This window comes from Plecotus auritus (genome assembly GCF_963455305.1).
Source record: "Plecotus auritus genome assembly, chromosome: 4".
NCBI lineage: Eukaryota > Metazoa > Chordata > Mammalia > Chiroptera > Vespertilionidae > Plecotus > Plecotus auritus.
This window is the reverse complement of record NC_137775.1, coordinates 92,143,808-92,161,195: the sequence shown is the minus strand read 5'-3', so window position 1 is coordinate 92,161,195 and position 17,388 is coordinate 92,143,808. Positions and strand designations below refer to the sequence as shown.

General features: G+C 56.2%; 2 protein-coding genes across 6 annotated transcripts; one reads left to right on the top strand and one right to left on the bottom strand.

Moving 5' to 3' along the window:
* Positions 1–2,998: 2,998 nt before the first annotated feature.
* On the bottom strand, positions 2,999–17,083 carry FRS3 (fibroblast growth factor receptor substrate 3). Of its 5 annotated transcripts, XM_080666932.1 has the most exons (8): positions 16,978–17,077; positions 16,598–16,780; positions 9,747–9,890; positions 8,687–8,775; positions 7,585–7,771; positions 5,582–5,743; positions 4,612–4,769; positions 2,999–4,326 (listed from the first exon to the last, which is right to left on the bottom strand). In XM_080666932.1, exons 4-8 carry the CDS (start codon positions 8,750–8,752, stop codon positions 3,415–3,417), a joined length of 1,485 nt encoding a protein of 494 aa, XP_080523058.1. In that variant the 5' UTR covers positions 8,753–8,775; positions 9,747–9,890; positions 16,598–16,780; positions 16,978–17,077; the 3' UTR covers positions 2,999–3,414. The 5 variants fall into 5 exon arrangements, with proteins under 5 accessions (XP_080523058.1, XP_080523057.1, XP_080523060.1 ...); XM_080666931.1 differs by lacking the exon at positions 16,598–16,780 and having other exon boundaries at positions 16,978–17,083; XM_080666934.1 differs by lacking the exon at positions 16,598–16,780 and having other exon boundaries at positions 9,752–9,890; positions 16,978–17,083.
* On the top strand, positions 11,199–17,387 carry PRICKLE4 (prickle planar cell polarity protein 4; the record flags this gene model as incomplete). The annotated part of the gene is given in 9 exon segments (XM_080665121.1): positions 11,199–11,232; positions 11,385–11,440; positions 14,670–14,765; positions 14,769–14,777; positions 15,481–15,618; positions 15,867–16,070; positions 16,667–16,802; positions 16,918–17,033; positions 17,247–17,387. Coding segments are annotated over 8 exon segments (771 nt in total). The 3' UTR covers positions 17,016–17,033; positions 17,247–17,387.
* Position 17,388: the final 1 nt, after the last annotated feature.

The following is a 17,388-nucleotide window of genomic DNA, read 5'->3' as shown; positions in this document are numbered from 1 at the left end:
AGGCTGAGATGCCAGCAGGAGAGGCCACAGGGGCAGGTGAGCGCACCCATCTACAGAACTACAGAATGAAAGGCATCAGGAGAGTTGGGGGTGGGGTGGGGGGAGGGCTAGGTGTTGGTTAGGCCCCAGGGGGCATCAGCTTTACCTGGTGCTGCCCAGGCAAGGCCCAGGCTGGGAATTTGCTCAGTGGACACCCTCAGGAATGTGGGAGTGTGGCCCTGCAGCTCAGTCCTGCAGTGGACAGCACCCAACACGCCATCCCCGCAGCCCACCCGAGGGAAACAGCCTCTCAGGCCAGGCTGGGAGCTGTGGCAGCAAGAGGCTCAGACTGGCATGCAGCCCCAGCCCCAGCCACTAATTAACTGCATGGCCCGAGGCGAGTCACTTCACCTCCTGGCCTGTTTCCTCCTCTGCACAGCGCTGATAACAATCCAGCCCAGTGAGCCCGAGATAAATGGTAAAGCTGACTGTGTTTATATCCTTTTAAAGTGCTATCATTACCCAGGGGTGGGCTGGAAAGGGCCCTCCAGTCTAACCTGAAATGTCACTCCTGGACAGGATGCCGCTCCTCTCCTTTCCTGAGGGCAGCCCAGGGAGTGGGGAGGCCTGTTTCTAAAGAAGAGAACTGAGCGCTCAGCAAACAGCCACCGATGTGAGAGATGATCTTTGGACAAACGGATTCCATCTGTGCACCACGCCCTGACGTCAGCCGGGCAGGCTCAAACACAGTGGTCACCCTCCTGGGCATGGCTCCCCCCACCCCTTCCTACCAGGAAACCATCCACCCACCCACCAGAGGAAAATTCCTGCAGCAGGCCTCGTGGGTCAGAGGCAGGGATCTGTGGAGGGGACAGGGAAGGTTGGCGCCACCCTAGGCGGGGAGCAATTCCTGGGACACGTGTCTGGACTCCCCCTTCATGCCCCACAAATATGTGCAATAAAGCAATTGTGATTTGCTTCAGGGGATCTTCAGGGGTCTGGCCAGGATCTGGCCACCCCAGAGAATGAGTCTCTTTCTTGCACTGCTCAGCAAAGGAGCAGCAACAAGCCTGAGGTCCGGGGAGCCAGGCGCTGGGACTTCCAGCTGTTTTCCCTCGGGAACAGCTGGGTGGTTAACAGCTTGCCCCATCCGTCTGCTTTCCAAAGTAGTGTCGTGTTCATCATCTCACTGGCCACGTCTCACAAACAGCTCCATGCTTTCCAAGTGCAAAAGCCGAGGCCCAGGCCCATATGAGGTAAGCAAATGCTCAAGAGAGCAGAGATAAGAGCCGAATCAGAGCCAGAGCCCTGCCTCTGGCTCCCCTATGAGTGTCCATGTTGGGAGCCTGAGCAAACTGAGTCACTGGCATGGCCACACTGTCCCCCATCTTGGCTCTCCTGTTTGAGGAGACCAGCACTCCCAGCTGTGCAGGCTGAGGAGCAGGGTAGTGTTGGAGGACATGGAGAAAGCAGGGCTGAGCGACTGGCTGAGCTGCAGAGAGGACGGCATGCCCCTATGCCAGGGGTGGGCAAACTTTTTGACTCGAGGGCCACAATGGGTTCTTAAACTGGACCGGAGGGCCGGAACAAAAGCATGGATGGAGTGTTTGTGTGAACTAATATAAATTCAAAGTAAAGGAGCGGAGGGGAGAGCAAGAGAACCCTCCTCTCTTTCGGCTCCTCGGGCCGGATAGAACAGCCGAACGGGCCGGATCCGGCCTGCGGGCCGTAGTTTGCCCACGGCTGCCCTATGCACTGTGGGAAGTGGGCAACGAATCCAGCCTGCAGCGGCGATCCTCTGGTCCAGAGATCAAAAGGATGTAGAGGAGGGTTTGGTGCCAGCTCTGGGGGTGCAGCAGCTGCACCCTGGGCCCCTACTGGGCCCCAGCTGAAGGGCCTCTTCACATCCTGTCATGGTCAGTTCTCTTCAGTCATTTCACAGGACACCCAAAGTCAGGGAGGGGGTCTGAAAGCTCATTAGCTCAATGCCCATCCAGAGGGAAAGGAGCTCTTAGAATTGAGGCCGGGGCTGTCGTGTCTGGGGCAGGAGGAGGGGAAGGAATCGGTGGGCCTCGCCTGTCTCCTTGGTGAGGACAGGTCTCTGTAGGACAGAGGGGCCACAGTGACCAGAGATAAGAAGGCTTGTCCCCAAGTCTTGCACAAACCTCGCTCCCATTCCTCTCCTGGGCCCTAGTGGCTTATTAGACCCTGGGTTTCCTTTAGATGAACTATCAGGGGCTTGGGATAGAAATGGAGTCTGGGAAGCAGAGAGGCCAGCGAGAGGAGGAAGAGGAGAGAGGCAGCCTCGGACCGGAAGGAGCTCCCGCAGCAGCAGCAGCACCGGGCAGGTGGCGTGTGCAGCCTGCGCAGACCCTGGGCTTCCAGGCACGTGTTCACACGCAGGCTCTGCCAGGGCCCACCCCTGTGGGAGGGGAGAGGCGTCCCAGGGAGTTCATTCCTGGGGGACAGTTCCCTGGGAGTGTGACCCTTTGCGAGCCAGGTTGTTTAGTTACATATTACACTGTGTTTTCCCTTTTGCTATTCCTGGGCTTCAGTCATGTCCCGTTTACAGGTTCCAGCCTTGGCCCAGCCATGCTGGGGTGCCGAAAGAGGACCCAGGATCCACCTTCGGGCCCAGGTGTTAAAGGAGAACGGTACCTACTGGCCCCACCGGGAGCAGAAGGCAGATCAGTGAGGGTTCCAGAAGGTGAATGTGGTAGAGCCCTACCCTCCTCCACCAGCCACTGCCCACCTGAGGGCCAGGCTTTATCTCACTGAGGCAGTGTTCCCTACAAACCCCCTTCTTGCCTCTAGGACACCAGTGCCGGCACTTTGATGGAGCACCCATCGCTGGCAACTCTAAGTTCTGGGAGAGGCTTCTTGGAAGAGAAAAGGGAATGGTCAGAGACTTGTCACAGAAACCGCCACCACCCGAACTGCCCAGCATGAAGCCCTGCCTCTCAGGCCTCCTCTACTGCCCCCAGAACCACGCCAGAAAAGACTCCCTCAGAATCGGACATCGTTCACCAGGCCAGAATTTAAAAATAATTATATTAATAATAAATATGTTAAATTACATTTGAAACAATAGAAAAATAAACTGATAAATAAAATCAACAGGTACAAAATGTTTCAAAATTTCAACCAAAAAAATACACAGATGACAGACAAGACGAATGGACGTAACGGGAGGGCGCTAAATGCAGTCACAGGACCCTTCACAGTTTACATCGTGGCTCCCTCCTCACCTGGTCACCCTCCTCTCCCCGCTGGGAGACCAGGCCACTCAGTGGCTGATATTTCTGGGGACTCCGGCCAGCGCAGGGAAGCATCTGGCCCCACCTCAGTGCCCTTCTGCAAAGCACCCCTGAACTCTGGTGTGTGGGTTCGGAGGACAGGAGCGTGGGCAGAGCTGGCCCATGGCGGCGGAGGTCCCTACAGAGGCAGGTCAGTGCTGTTGTGCCGGGTCTTCCGGGCGGTGCCATCGTCCCGGGGCAGAGCCCTCTGCAGGTTGGACATGGCCACGGTCTTTTTGAGGTCAATCACGGCGTAGGAGTCTGAGCTGCGGGCAGGGTGGGTGGTGGGCATGGGAGTTTGGGGGGCCGTGGGGTTCTGGGGCCCCTTGGGGTGGTCTCCACCCCAGCCCTTCAGCTCCACCTGGATGTAGTTGAGCTGCCTCGGGGGCTCGGGGCCCGGCCGGCGGAAATCAAAGTTGAAGACCCTTGGGGAACCTCGGCAGCGCGTCAGTGGCACAGGGAAGCTGCTGTGGCTGCGGAGGGCAGCACGGGTGCTGGTGGGCTTCTGCAGGGGGGTCTCGTCCTCCTCGCCATCAGGGAAGCCATTGGAGGAGGGTGTGAGCCCGTCCCTGGAGTCCCCGTCATCCCCGGCCTCCTCCCCCAGTTGCTGGGCATGGCTCTCCCACACGGGGGGCAGGGAGGGCAGGTTCTCATAGTGCAGCAGGGCAGCCCGGCGGTGGGCAAGGCCATTCCAGCCTGGCTCCTCAGGGCTCAGTCTCCAGCTGGCCCCTGGCCTCAGCCCCCCGCTGACATTCTCGTAGGTGCACTTGGGCTGGGCCGGGCACTCGGAAGGGCCCTCGTTGTTGTTGTGGTGAGGGGGGTCACGAAGGCTGGGGCAGACACCCTGGCACTTCATCATGTGCCGCCGAGCAGGAGTGGGACCCAACACGAACTTCACCTGGCCCGGTTGCCAGAACACCTGCGGGTCCCGCTGGTCAGGGCCCGGGGCCCGTGGGGGGAAGGGTGCCCGCCCCTCAGGCAGCGGCTGCAAGCAGTGCCGGCTCCGGCGGTGGTCATCCTCGCTGGCCGGCGTGTTGACGTAAGTGTGGGACTGGGGGGAAGGAGTCCAAATGAGACAGGAAGGTCCAAGGGCAGGGAGGAAGGAGAGCAGAAGGGACAGGAGGTTGAGAGACAAGAGGCACGGGGGAAAGAGCTAGCGTTTTCTCCTCTTCCTTGTCCTCCAAACCTCCCAGGGCAGCTGCCTCCTTTCTGGGAACCGACAGGGACCCTATAGATTTTCTTCCCGCTGTGATTCTTACTGGGAGAAGGTGCCATATTTCCTGACCTCCGTTCCCACCCAGACCAAGAGAGAGGGGTGGGTCAGCTGCTTGCTCACCTGCTCATCGGGGGCAATGAGGGCATGGGTGGACTCCTCTCCAAGTGAGGGGTGTCGAAGGCTGCTTGTGGAGGGGCGCCGGGGTGCTGAGAATCTTGGGCCCTCTCCTGGGCATCCAGGGAAGCCATTGGAGAAGCTGGAGACACTGTAGCCTAGAGCTGGGGACAGAGAAGACAAGCCCAGGTGAAGGGTCCTTAAACCACCTGCAACCGCGTGTGCAGCATCCTGGGACACCTCCCCAGGCCTCCAAAGTAATCAGCCACATGAACCAGCAGTCCCCATGACCTTTCACCTCTCTGTTCTTCATATCTCTTCCCTCAAAGCTCAGCTTGAATGCCATAACTTCCCACTCACATCCTTCCCTAAAACACTTGTCATCACTGGACTGTCCCTTTGCCTCGTTCTAGCTCTGCCAAAGAGCTCAAGGGCAGCTCCTGGAAAGCAGGACTGTTTCCATTTCCCTGCCCCCACCCGCCCGCCAGGGAGGCAGCACACAGAGCAGGTGCTCAGTGCAGACTCAGTGAATGAACCAGCAGCCGCTGTGAGAACCTCTCCAGAAACTGGTCATGGGTAGAGATGCCTGCACCATCCATCAGGAAAGGTATATGGGTGTGACCCAGTAGATGGAAGGAAGGAAGCAAAAAAGCTCCAGACTGCTGTTTCCAGGGAAACCCAACGTCTACACCCTGACCATACGTCGATAAAAGTTCCAGGACTCCCCAGGCTCAGCTGGAGTCACCTGACTGGCCCAGGCCAGGCCTCTCCCATCCCTGAGTGGTTCTGATGGTGGTCGGTTGCTGGTCCTGGAAGGCTGGCTCACCCAGCCCTCCCCCACCTACCTATCTGACTCAGGCCTCCAACACTGGTGCTTCCTGGGCCTGTGCTTCTGTGTGTACGTGTGTGTGCATGCATGTGTGTGTACACGTGTGTGTGCATGTGTGCTGGGGGGCTGAGGATGGGGTCTCCTCACCGTTGGGAGGCTGCGGGGCCCGTGGGAGGTCGAGCTCGGCCGGGTGGCTGTTGCGGGTGATGATGACCGGCTCTTCCATCACGTTGATGCTGTTGCACTGCATCAGATCCTGAAGGAGGTTGAAGATCTCCTCGGCCCGGGAGCACTTGAAAGCAAATATCCCTGAAGCAGGAGAGGAAGAAATGAGGCCCCTCTGATCCTGTGCCCAATGGGGAAGGGCCACAGAGGCTAAACCGATGCACAAAGCTCAGGAAATGTCTCTAAGTTCCACTCCCAGGCCTGTGGGGATGCGAAGAGCCCCTCATCAGGAGCACTCTCCCGGGCACATTCTAAAATGGGCGGAGCTGGGCTCACGTGCCTTCCCTTGCCTTCCCACTAGCTATTACCATCCTGAGATCTAATACTTGAACTATACTCCTCTGAGGTTAAGTCATTTTCATAAGGATGTATGTGCACAGAGGTGAGGGGAAGAGAAGTAAAAATCAAGCTGAGAAAGGTAGTATTAGATCAGTGACCACTCCTCACATGCTGCCCCCATCTCCCTCTGCCTAATACCCCTGCTCCCCAGAAAATGAGCTCCACCCAGGGTGCCAGCCCTCAGCTCTATGACCAACAGCCCAAAGCTCTTTGAGGATAGGGAGTCTGTCCTGTCACTGCTTCTTCACTGGGTACGTAGCCCAGATCCTGGCCAGAGAGCGAACGTCTACTGTGTATAGGCCCCTGACCTCACGGAGCTTAAATTCTGGTGCAGAAAGGATGGCTGACTAGCTAAAGGACAAACACAGCACAGCGATCGTGTGGTTCCTCCAAGCAGCCGCCTCATAGCCTCTCAGACTCGAATGCAAGAACTCAAAGTCCCAGGGTCAGCAGGAGGGGCTGAGCACCTGTGACTCAGGGGATCCGAAGTCGCCCTCGGGATGTTGTGCCAGTCTGGGGTTCTGCACTCCCGTAACAGTGGGGCCCAGGACTCACGGGGGGCTACTTGGGGTGTGTGTGTATCCACAACAAAGATAGATAAAGCTAGGCTGGGATATGGGACATCTGAGGTTTGCAGGAATGGGACAGGAAGGATGGAGGAAGAGAAAAAAGACTATACTGGCAAGCCATGTCGAGGGCTAAAAAAGGCTGGGAAAGCCGGAAGTTTTGGGAAAACCCTGTGTTGGACTAAACACCACCTTCTTCCCTGCTCTCTGCTCGGTCAGTGTTAATGCCTCTGCCTCATGAGCTCCAAGGTCAGATGCTGGAGGGAAGGCGGCTCCCCCAGCCAATACAACCTCGGAGACTCACTGTCTGTTGGCAGCCATAAGAGGAGCTCGATCGTTTCACCTCTGCATAGTCACAACCCAAACTGCATTTAACGTGGTCCCAGGCAGGACTCCTGGAGAGCTTCTATCTGAACCCTGAAAGAGAAGCCCAGACCACACCACTGCTTCAAAGAGCCATGGATAGCTGTAGCCTTGACCTCCTGGACAACCCACCACACCCTGACCTCTAGGGAGGAAGGGGAATCACACTCCATTGCTCACAGGTGACAAGGGATAACCGCTTGAGGGTTACTTTGTACACCGGGACCCAAGAGACCTACCTACCCAAATCTATTATTACCAAGCCACAGGGCCCTGAGGATGGCAGAGCTTCCTGCCTGGCTTTTCATTACTCACGGGCTCAAGGGTACATGACCGGGGGGCTCGGAAGAAAGTTCCTCCCTACTTAGGGACCCTTGAAACTGGAGTAACAGAGGGAGGAGGAATCAGCTGCTTTCCCCAAGCAGGCTCTGGTCTTGGAGCACCAGCTCTTCCCCACAAAGGGGTCCCTGCCAGAGCTAAGTGAAAGAGCACTGGCCTGGGAGTCCACTGAGTTCTGTATTAACATGCCGGTGCTCCTGGCCATGAGCCTTCCCCTCGCTGGGCAATACCTGCCGAGTCTGAGCTGTGACTTCCAGCCCTAGCACCTGGCCCAGGTGCACAAGCCCTAGTCAGCATGGGGCAGGGGTTGGTACTCACCCTGGCCCGTCTGACACCGGCGGCCACTCTCAAAGGAGAAGAGGTTGGAATCATAGCCATAGCGCCGCAGGCAAAGGTACGGCCAGCGGACAGCCTCCCGCCGATGCAGGTGAAGCACCAGCTCGCTCTGTGTCAGCTCCATCACCCCGGAGCCCAGCTCCACCCCCTCATCATCCACATTCGTCACCTGGGGAGCAGGAGACAGAGGGTCAATGAGTGAGTCCAACAAGGGTGTGTATGGGTCCCTGAGCCATTGGGAGACCAGGAGGCTGATGATGCAGGGCTACAGCTGGGAACTGAGGGGCTCACCTGACTCACCACAACCTCTCCAGAATGCCAGCCACATGATTACTCAGTGCCACTGACCCACAACAGTTCTCTAGGCCTCGGTTTGTCATTTGCACAGTGAGTGGAGGGGTGGTTAGTTAACCTCCATAGTCAGACGGTTGGACGACCAAGGTTAGATGACCCCAGATGGTCCATGGCTTAGTATCCAAGGACCAGATGTTAATGGAAGAAGGTGTTCGATTGTAAGTTCAAAATCTCAAGACCCTGGGAGAGTCAAGCCCAAGGCAGAACAAATACATATTGCCTCCACCACCTCCCCAACGCTAGGACCTTGCTGAGGGCGCCCTCTTGTGGTGAGCAGGAGAAACCAGGCTTCAACAGGAGGGGCTCCACTACCTGAAAGGTGGGAGGGACCGGGGTGCACAGGTCCATTGGGCCTGGCCTTCTCAGCAACACTAATATAGTGATTGCCATGTGTGAAGCACTGTCTTAAATACTTCATACATATTAACTCACCAGTACAGACTTTTGTTGTTTTGTCCAAAAAAGTTACGTGTAATGTTACGAAGATATACTGACAGGACCGAATAATCTAAAAACACCACCTTTGCTACTACTGTGTTACCGCACTTCTTCATTCTTGGTGGCACCAAGAGCCAAACACACAACAGTGGCCTGGGCTCCTTTTCCTCAGAGGCCCTGATCTCAGGAAGTCTTAACAAGCCCACAGCCTCAGCCTGTCATTCCCCCTTCTCTAGGGGCCGAAGACCAGTAGGCTCTGGTGGGCACTCAGGAGAGGAGGGGCTGTGGGTACCTTGAACTTGGTGGGGTGGTTGTCTGGGATGCTGTCTCTATTCAGGCAGCTGCAGCAGGTCCCCATGGTGTCAGAGCAGCCAGCCCACCCTACGGAAAGCATAAGGGATAAGAAAGTCATCAAGGTCAGCTCCTGACAGCCCTGCTCCAGGGAACTTGGGCAGAGCCATCTCACTGTGACCACTTCCTCTGCCCAAAGGACTGTAGAACATAGTTCCTCCCTCAAGAAATTCCCACTCTCAACCCAGGCCCAGACACACACTGGATAAACATTAACTCAAGTTAGGATATGTTAAAGATTAATGCTAATGGGGGGATGGAAAATGCTTCTCAGACATATCATTTGATCTAGACCTTGAGAAGTATATAGGATTTTGGCCGACGTAATGACAGTGAAGGGAGGCCTGGGCACCAAGAAAAACATGAAACAAGTAGAAACCCAGAAGTGATTTGCATCAAGCGTTGGGTACTCGCCTTGAGCCTCATTCAAATTCAGCAAAGAAATTAATTTTGGAGTCCCAGACACTTTGGCCTATACTTTACTCCTTTTCCATCTCGTTCTTACCATATCATCCCAATCCTCTTGCCTCCCTTACCACCATCCCAACATCCACCTCAGCTTTACCTTTTTGATATTCTTTTCATTTGAGGTGCTACATTATGGTCAAAAGATACACTCAGAGGATTGAACACTTAAAACAGCACACTTTTTATAAACTTGATTAAAAAAATACATGCTGGATTTGCTTTTGGTCAAAGGGGAAACATAATCTTGGCTTTTCCCTCCAAGATAAGGCACTTGGATTGTATGTCACCATTGTAGGGCTGCGCCTAAGTTGGAGGGGATACCTACCACGAGGTTTGAGTGACCTAAGGGAGCATGCAAACACATGGACTGATTCCAACCAGAAGTTAAGGGGTTGCAACTTGATACAAGAAATCCATCTGTAAGATTAGATATGCCACTGAATGTATAAAGCTTTGAACAAGCCTGACCTGCACCCCCGATTCCTCCCAATTTGGGAAACTCTAGGAAAGTGGCTCCTATATATAGCTCTCACCTCACCTAGGCCATCGGGAAACTGACTCTGGGAGGGGCATGGGGAAGGGCCCACACTTTATTCCCCTTGTTCTTGGTGGGACATCATGGCAAGCAGTCTGCAGAGAAGTCACCTGGATCCCTCTGGGACACACCTGGGGCTCACCTAGCATAAGAGACAGAGACCACAGGTTAGTCACTAACAGGTTTCCACTAACGGTTAGTGGAAACATTCATCCTCAGCAATTGTTGAAGAGATTGACTTGCTGTCAGTCCATCCCACCTGAATATCTGTTCCAGGTCCCAATGAGACCAAAACACCAATGGATAAAGCAAGATCAAGGGCAAAGGAACCACAAATTCTGAGCGCCGTAAGCTCTGGGAAGGATACTCTCCTAGTATCAATGGGTTTGAAGTCTGAGGCAGCCTGAGACCTTTTAAGTGGCCACCAGACTCCATGTGAATCCTGTTAGGACCAATACCAAAACCACCACCTTACCTTTGCAGAGAACTTGACAAAGAGCTTTCTCAAAAAGACACTATGACGTACTGGAAAGAGCACTGGCTTAAGATTCAGGAAACTAATATTCTAGACGTTTTGCTGCTACTAGGAGACTGCCAAGTCAGTCCCACCACCACCCACCCCAAGGCTTTAGTTTTAAAGGGAAATATTTGTAAACTGTGGCGCTTCCAGCGTAAATAACTTCTAGAAGTAAGTATATAGGACAAATATCACTAAAATTTTCCTCTTTCATGACAATCTCATATTTGAAAGCTTGATACATTTTTTTCTGTTCTCCAAGCTCTGAAAGGCCTAAAATGTTAATACAAATGCTAACTATAAACCAAAATTTCAGGGATCTGAGCCCCAACTAGACAAGCTGATAGGACAGGACCCTGGAGACTCTTGAAATCCCACCTTCCTTTCTGGAAAAACACGATCATTTCCCAGGGCCTCTTGTACTCTGTATGCTTGGAAAACTTTGCAGGTGAAAAGACCCCACCTCTTGGTCTGGCTTTTTTTCTTTGGAAAGTGGTAGCAGGCTGAGGGAGGTGTGCACAGCCTAGAGACGGGGCAGGGGCTGGGGAAAATATTGGGCTTGAGACATCGCAAGGAGTCTGGGAGTGAAACCAAGAACTAACTACAGGGTGCAAGATGGGAGAGGCTGTTGCACCTTTTCTGTCCCCTTCTCTTTAAGATACATATGATGACAGCCCAATGAGGGGCATTATATTGGATGGGACAGGAGAAGGGAGTTCTGGTCCGGGATAGGTTTGCATTGGGCACGGAGTTAAGAGGGGGTTATGAGGACTCAAAATACATTTGAGGACTGGGGAGATGTGGGCAGTTTTATGGAGCTGGATATGGTGCAAGGAGAATGGGGAGGGGTATGATGGATCAGAGGAATTTCAGGGCAGAGGAAGCATTTGGGGGCATCCAGGAGAGAATGTGGGCGTGCGGGAAGTTCGCAGGATGACGGGTTCCGAGGGCACCGGGACCTGCGAAGGTGTGTCGGGTGGGGGTGGGGTGGTTCTGAGGAGTGAAAAGAATTTAGGTTGCGGGGTTGTCAGGGGGATTTCTAGACTGGGAACCCCAGCTGATTCCAGGAAGGAATGGGGGCGGTCGGGCCGCGCGCCGTCCCTGCACCCCCGCCCCCAGCCCTGGGCTCCGCCATACGCCGGTCCGCCGCGGACGGGAGCGGAGACTGCAGCGCGGTGCGGCCTCGCTGGAGCCGCCACGTCCCCGCCCCGCCCGCCCCGACTCACATCGCCCCGCGGCCCGGGCGGCGCCGGGCCCCGCTCCCGGGTGCCGCTGCAGCAGCCGCCGCCCGCCCGGAGCTAAGATCTCCCTGCCCAGCCCCACCCCGCGGTCACGGGGTCGGAGGTCACCGGCGGCACCAACGAGACGCTGCGGGCGGGCGGACCCGCTCGGGGCGACCGGCGCGCAGCCTAGAAGGTCCCTTTGGAGGACTTTGCAGTCGGGAGCAGGAAGCATGCGCACACGCCAGAGGGCGCTCCAGGCCAGCGGCTGAGCGCTCCTGAGGGTGGGGCCCGGGTGAGATGGGGCGGAGCCTGGCGCGGGGGCGGGGCTGAGGGGACGGAGGTGGGACCAGAGGTTCCACTACCCGGAGCAGAAAGGGTCACGGGGTGGAAGGAGAAACACGAAAGATCGGGGAGGGGTCTGAAGGGGTGGCAGAGAGAGGGTAGTACCAGGGACTCTGGCAAGAGACTGAGAAAGGGGAAGGGGCGGAGGGACCACTGGGGAGAAGGGGGCGGGTCCTGGAGGGGGCCACCAAGAGGGGCGGGGCTAGAAAACCTGAGGGAGGTTTGGGCGGGGGATCTGCGAGCTTGATAAGGCGTTCTGTTCGGCGAGTAGCCGAGGACCCGGCATAAACGAGGTTCCCCGGGATCTGCTCAGCGCCCACAGGGGCACGATGCCGGCACGGAGCCCAGGGCAGTGGGGGCGGGGGAGTGGAGCCTGCACACTTTCCACCCCGGATCTCACAAAGGCTTTCCTGAGCCCCGACCCCTTCCCGAGCCGTCCAGCTCTGCCAGCCCAGAGGGAGGGCCGGGCTCCCGGGCGGGAGGAGGCGGGCGCTGCGCCTTGGGGTGGGGACTCAGTGAGGGGAACACGACGGCGGGGTACGTCCAGAACGGTCCAGACACCGGCGCGCCGCGAGGGTGAGTCCCCAGCAGAGTCCCGCCTCTTCTCTAACCTCCCAGCAGCCACACTGGGAACCCCAGCTGACTGGGCACCACACCACGCAGCTTGCCACCAATGTGGGCCCCGCAAAGTCTGAGAAAAAACTTTGGGGATCTATCCAGAGGGTATTTGGCGGGACTGGACACTTCTCTTATCCCTCTCACTGTTCGGGAAACCATTCTGTTCCTTAACCTCCCGAGACTATAGGCTTTGCCCTTTAGGGCGGTGTGGGTTGGGAAGGTCGAACTCCATGAGCCTGGTTGCACCTGTGCGCAGGTGAGAGCGGGGGTTCAGCCTTGTCCCTTGTCTAAGGGGGCAGGAGGAGGGGAATTTTGCAAGGAATCAGCATGTTAGAAAGGTGGGGTCCAGTGCTAAGCGGAGGTGGAGTTAGGCTGCCCTTGAAGGAGATTGAAGGGTGAGGGGCGAAAGCTGATTTCTGAGCATTGTCTGTGTGGGACAATTCATGCAAACTAGAACTAACTTGGAAGAGAGGTTTGAGTCCCCCTGGGGCCCCAGATGTATCCCCTTTTCCTGTGGGCCCCCCTCCCCCAAGCACCTCTTGCTGCCTGGAGCAGGGGCACTGCTGTTAGGGAAAGTGGCTGCTCCTGGCCCTAAGTGTGAATGGCCCACCCTGGCTGCCTTCCACAGAAAACCTGACCTGAGGGACAGACTGGGAAGGAAGCAGGTGGGTGTGGAGCCAGGAAGCTGGGAAGGGTGGCACAGGACATCTGAAAGGGGGTGCAGAGAGGGGCTGTGGCTGGGAAGCAGTATAACTGTTAGAGTCCAAACCCTGTTCCCACCTCCTCTTCTAGAGGCCAGGGATTTGGTGATGGCCTTCCTGTGCCCCGCTGCCAGTCAGAATCCATCTCAGCTCGCAAAGGCCTTCCTGTGCCCCGCTGCCAGAATCCATCTCAGCTCGCAAAGGCCTTCCTGTGCCCCGCTGCCAGTCAGAATCCATCTCAGCTCGCAAAGGCCTTCCTGTGCCCCGCTGCCAGTCAGAATCCATCTCAGCTCGCAAAGGCCTTCCTGTGCCCCGCTGCCAGTCAGAATCCATCTCAGCTCGCAAAGGAAACCTCCTTCTAAAGCTCCCCTTAGGCTTCTAATGTGACCGTGGGCAAGGTAATGAACCTATTTGTTTCAGCCTTAAAATGGGATAATAGAAACTACTTCATTACAATTGTTGTGAGTGTGGAGTAAAGGATGTAAAATGCTAGAATAGCCCCTGGCAGAGTAAACAGAAAAGTTAGCGCTGGTTATTTTTTTCCCTATGGTGTTGTGTTTACCTGCCTAGAGCTCTAGCCCCATTCTGCTGGGCTCCATCTCTGCCTTACCCACTAGATTTTGAGCTCCTTGTGGGCAGGGCCCATCCCTTTTCTACTTCAGTAGTCGCCTCCCACCCCCAAGATACTGTGGTCATTCCAGGGCTTGCCCAGAGGAGGGCTGAAGAGATGTGCTTAGAATTGTCCAATGAAATTGCTGCTATAGATAGAGGATAGAAACACAAGATTTCCCTGTGTCCTGGAGGAGCTCACAGACCAGATGAGAAGCTGAGAGAGACACGGGGCAAAGAGAAACAAGTGCTAAATCTTGGGACACTGGTTGTACTTCTGGAGCTCAGGGAAAGAACAGCTATGGGCTGGAGAGGCTGAGAAGGGCTTCCTCGTCCTGTCACCTGGCTCAAGCCCACAGCTGGAGCAGGTAGGGCCTGTGCAGGGAGTGGGGAGGAAGCAAGCCCACTGGCCTGGTAAGTACACAATGAGGAATGGTGAGAGTTAAGGCTATGGAGGTGGGGAAGGAGGGACCAGTCTGCCCAAGGCTCACCAGAAAGGTGCAATACCCTCTCCTCTTTGCAGGAATCCATTTCCAAAGCCCTCGCCCCCCGCACCCCCAGGACATGAGGGTTTGACTTTAAATGTATTCACATGAATATACATTACCTCTCTAAGGGGGTCTGTGTTGTTAAAGCAGACCTGAGGGGTTTGGGCCCTGAGTGAAGGGGGTGATTTTAAGCATATGAAGGGAAGCTGTTTTGAGGTGTGAGGCCACCCCAACCTCCATCAATCAGACCACAAATGCAGGAGTGGATCCACTGTCCTGGTGATCTTAAAGTTGATTGTCCAAAAGGGTGTGTGTATGTGTGTGCTTGACTGTTGCTCCAGATTGGAGAGGAAGTGGCAATGAGAAGGGGAGGGAAGAGGGAAAACCTAGCTCCACTCCTCATCTGCTGCTGTGTCTCCTCAGGATCCTGAAGTTCTGAGCCTGGGGCTCCTTGGCCTGGACACCAACCGAGCCCCCAACTGGCCTGGGCTCCGGACGCTCCTGCAGCAGCTCCCTCCATAGGACAGCGATGTGAGTCTCCTCTCCCCAGCTTCCCTCTTTTTACATTCTGTGGAAGAACCTTGGTCCAGAAGTCAGGGAACATGGATTTAAGGCCTAGCTATGCCACTAATTGGGGGAAGTCATTCTCCCAATCTCAGCCTGAGTTTTCACATCTGCATAATGGTACAATGATCTATATGATGGCTGTTCTGCCTGCCACAATGCTTAGTTGAAGAGCAAATGAGAAAATGGACATGAACGACTTTTGAAACAAATAATGGAATGTACAAATGTAGGGAGTATGGTTAAGTATTTATTGAGGCCCTATGTGTGCCCGGTCTAAAGGCTTATAATCAGTTGGGTAGGCAAGACAGGAGAATATGGACTAAATAGGGCAAACACCATGGGAAGTAATATTGAGCTATATATATGGTTCATTAGGAGCAAGGACCTAAATATGTGGGGACAGGGCTAAGTGCTTAGTGTCAGAGCTGAGTGATGACCGTTTGTGGGGGAGGGGGAGAGTAAGACTGAGGTGGGTTTACTGGCACTCTTTTGTCCCTATCCCTTTTTCCCTTTCCATCTCAATGCCCTTCGAGGCTGTTACCACTGACACCTCCCTGAGGTTCTACAACCTTCCTGTGACCCACCAGCAGCTAAGCCTTCTCCACTCAAACTTCAATCTTCTTGCCTGCTGGGGCTCTCCTGGTCACAGTGGAACCTGTTTCTGCAGGAGCGATACTGCCTGGCCTTTGGGGAGGAGGAGCTGGCTGAGCTCCAGCTCTTCTGTGTCCAGCGGAGGCGGGAGGCCCTGGGACAGGGGGTGGTGTGCCTGATACCTCCCAAGCTCGAAGAATGCACCTGTGAAAAGGTATGTAGTATTACCCGCCCCCCCCCCCCCATATTCCCCTTCCTCCACTCTTTGCCCTCTCAATTCTGCAGAAGGACCTAACTTCTGAGACTCTGGTGAGAAAAGGGTTTGGGGATTGACAGTATGGTAAACTTCAAGAGAAACCAAGTTTGGGGGTTCTCGGTGAGCCTGCAGTGGAGGTGGGGTTGGGATGGAAGAGCCAGGGCGGGTGGTGCTGCCTCTGACCAGCCAGCACCCCCGCCTGGCAGTGCAGGGAGTGCCTGAGGCCAAGGGAATACAGAGTGTTTGCAGCCAGGGCAGGAGAGCGGCGCTGCTGGCACCAGGCTTGCTTTGCTTGCCAGGCCTGTGGCCAGGCCCTGATAAACCGCATCTACTTCTACCACGATGGGCATCTCTACTGCGGCCGTCATCGTGCTGAGCTGCTGAGGCCACGCTGCCCTGCTTGTGACCAGGTACAGCTCTGAGTGGAGGTCTGTTCAGGGTCCAACTTGGCAGGATGTAAGGGAATACCTCTCCCAGTATCAGGGAATGGAGTGGGGCGAAGAGGCACAGCCTAGGACCTTTGTGTTTCCCTTGCTCCGACTTGAGCTCTGGGCATGTGGGACCCTTTGCATCTTCCCTCACTGCAGTGTCCCCCATATTTTCTGGGATTGACAGTTTTTCTGGAGCAGGGACTCTTGGACAGACGTTCCCATCAGTATGCTAGGTGCCCAGTGCTGTGCCTTATCATGCAAGAAACTCCCTTGAGTTAGCATAATGTTAGTGCGGAACCCTGGGTCCCACTTCCCCACTTCGGGCTGTGCCACCTGCTAGCCCGGGATCCTGGCTAAGCCAATCAGCCCTCCCTGCGTCGGAGAGTGGTTGAGTAGATCAAATGAGAATGTCTGTAGACCTACTTTAGCGTTAACTGCCTATAAGGCGTGGTTACTGGATGAATGAATGAGTGAATGAATGAATCGGTCCCCACTCCCTCTCCCACCTGATCTTCTCCCGGCGCTGCAACGAGGCGGAGGGATGGCGCTGGCACGAGAACCACTTCTGCTGCCAGGACTGCGCCGGGCCCTTGGGCGGAGAACGTTATGCCCTGCCGGGGGGCGGCCCTTGCTGCCCCAGCTGCTTTGAGAGTCGCTATTCGGATGCCGGCTGGAGCCTGGCCGCGACACTGGAAGGAAGGCCGTCCCTTGGTAAGGGAGGAAAGGTGCAGATCAAAGGGGAAGTGGGCAGCACCTTGGGCCGGGCAGAGGGAGTTCTCCCGGGCTGGGGCCCTCGCCCCGGTCCCACGCCGTCCCGTCCCTCCAGCAGCGCCCCCGTCCTCCAACCGCTCCCCCAAACCCGAGCTTCGGGGCCCGCAGCTCTCACCAAGCATCCCTGGGCGGAGCACTCCGAGGACCTCCTGAGCCCATCCCGCGCCGCGGGTGAGGTTGCGGCGCGGGGCTCACTCCTGGACTGGGGATGCTGCCGCCCCCTGGTGGGCGGAGGCGGGGAGGGGCGGGGAGGCGGAGAGGACTCGCGCGGCCTGCGCACCCCCGGGGGCGGGGCGGGAGGCTGGGCCTAGCTACGTGGGGGCCGCCCCGCCCGGGTCTGGGGTTGTGAGACGCCGGCCTCTGAGAAAGGCCTGTCTGGCCCAGCCGGAGCAGGGGAGGCAGGGCTCGGCAGAGCTGAAGAGGGGACCGCGCTCCACTACCCTCTGCGACCATCTCCGGAGCAGTCTTCGCCGCGGCTGCCAGCTCCAGTCCAGAAACCCAGAGGCGGCTGCTTGGATCCATTCGG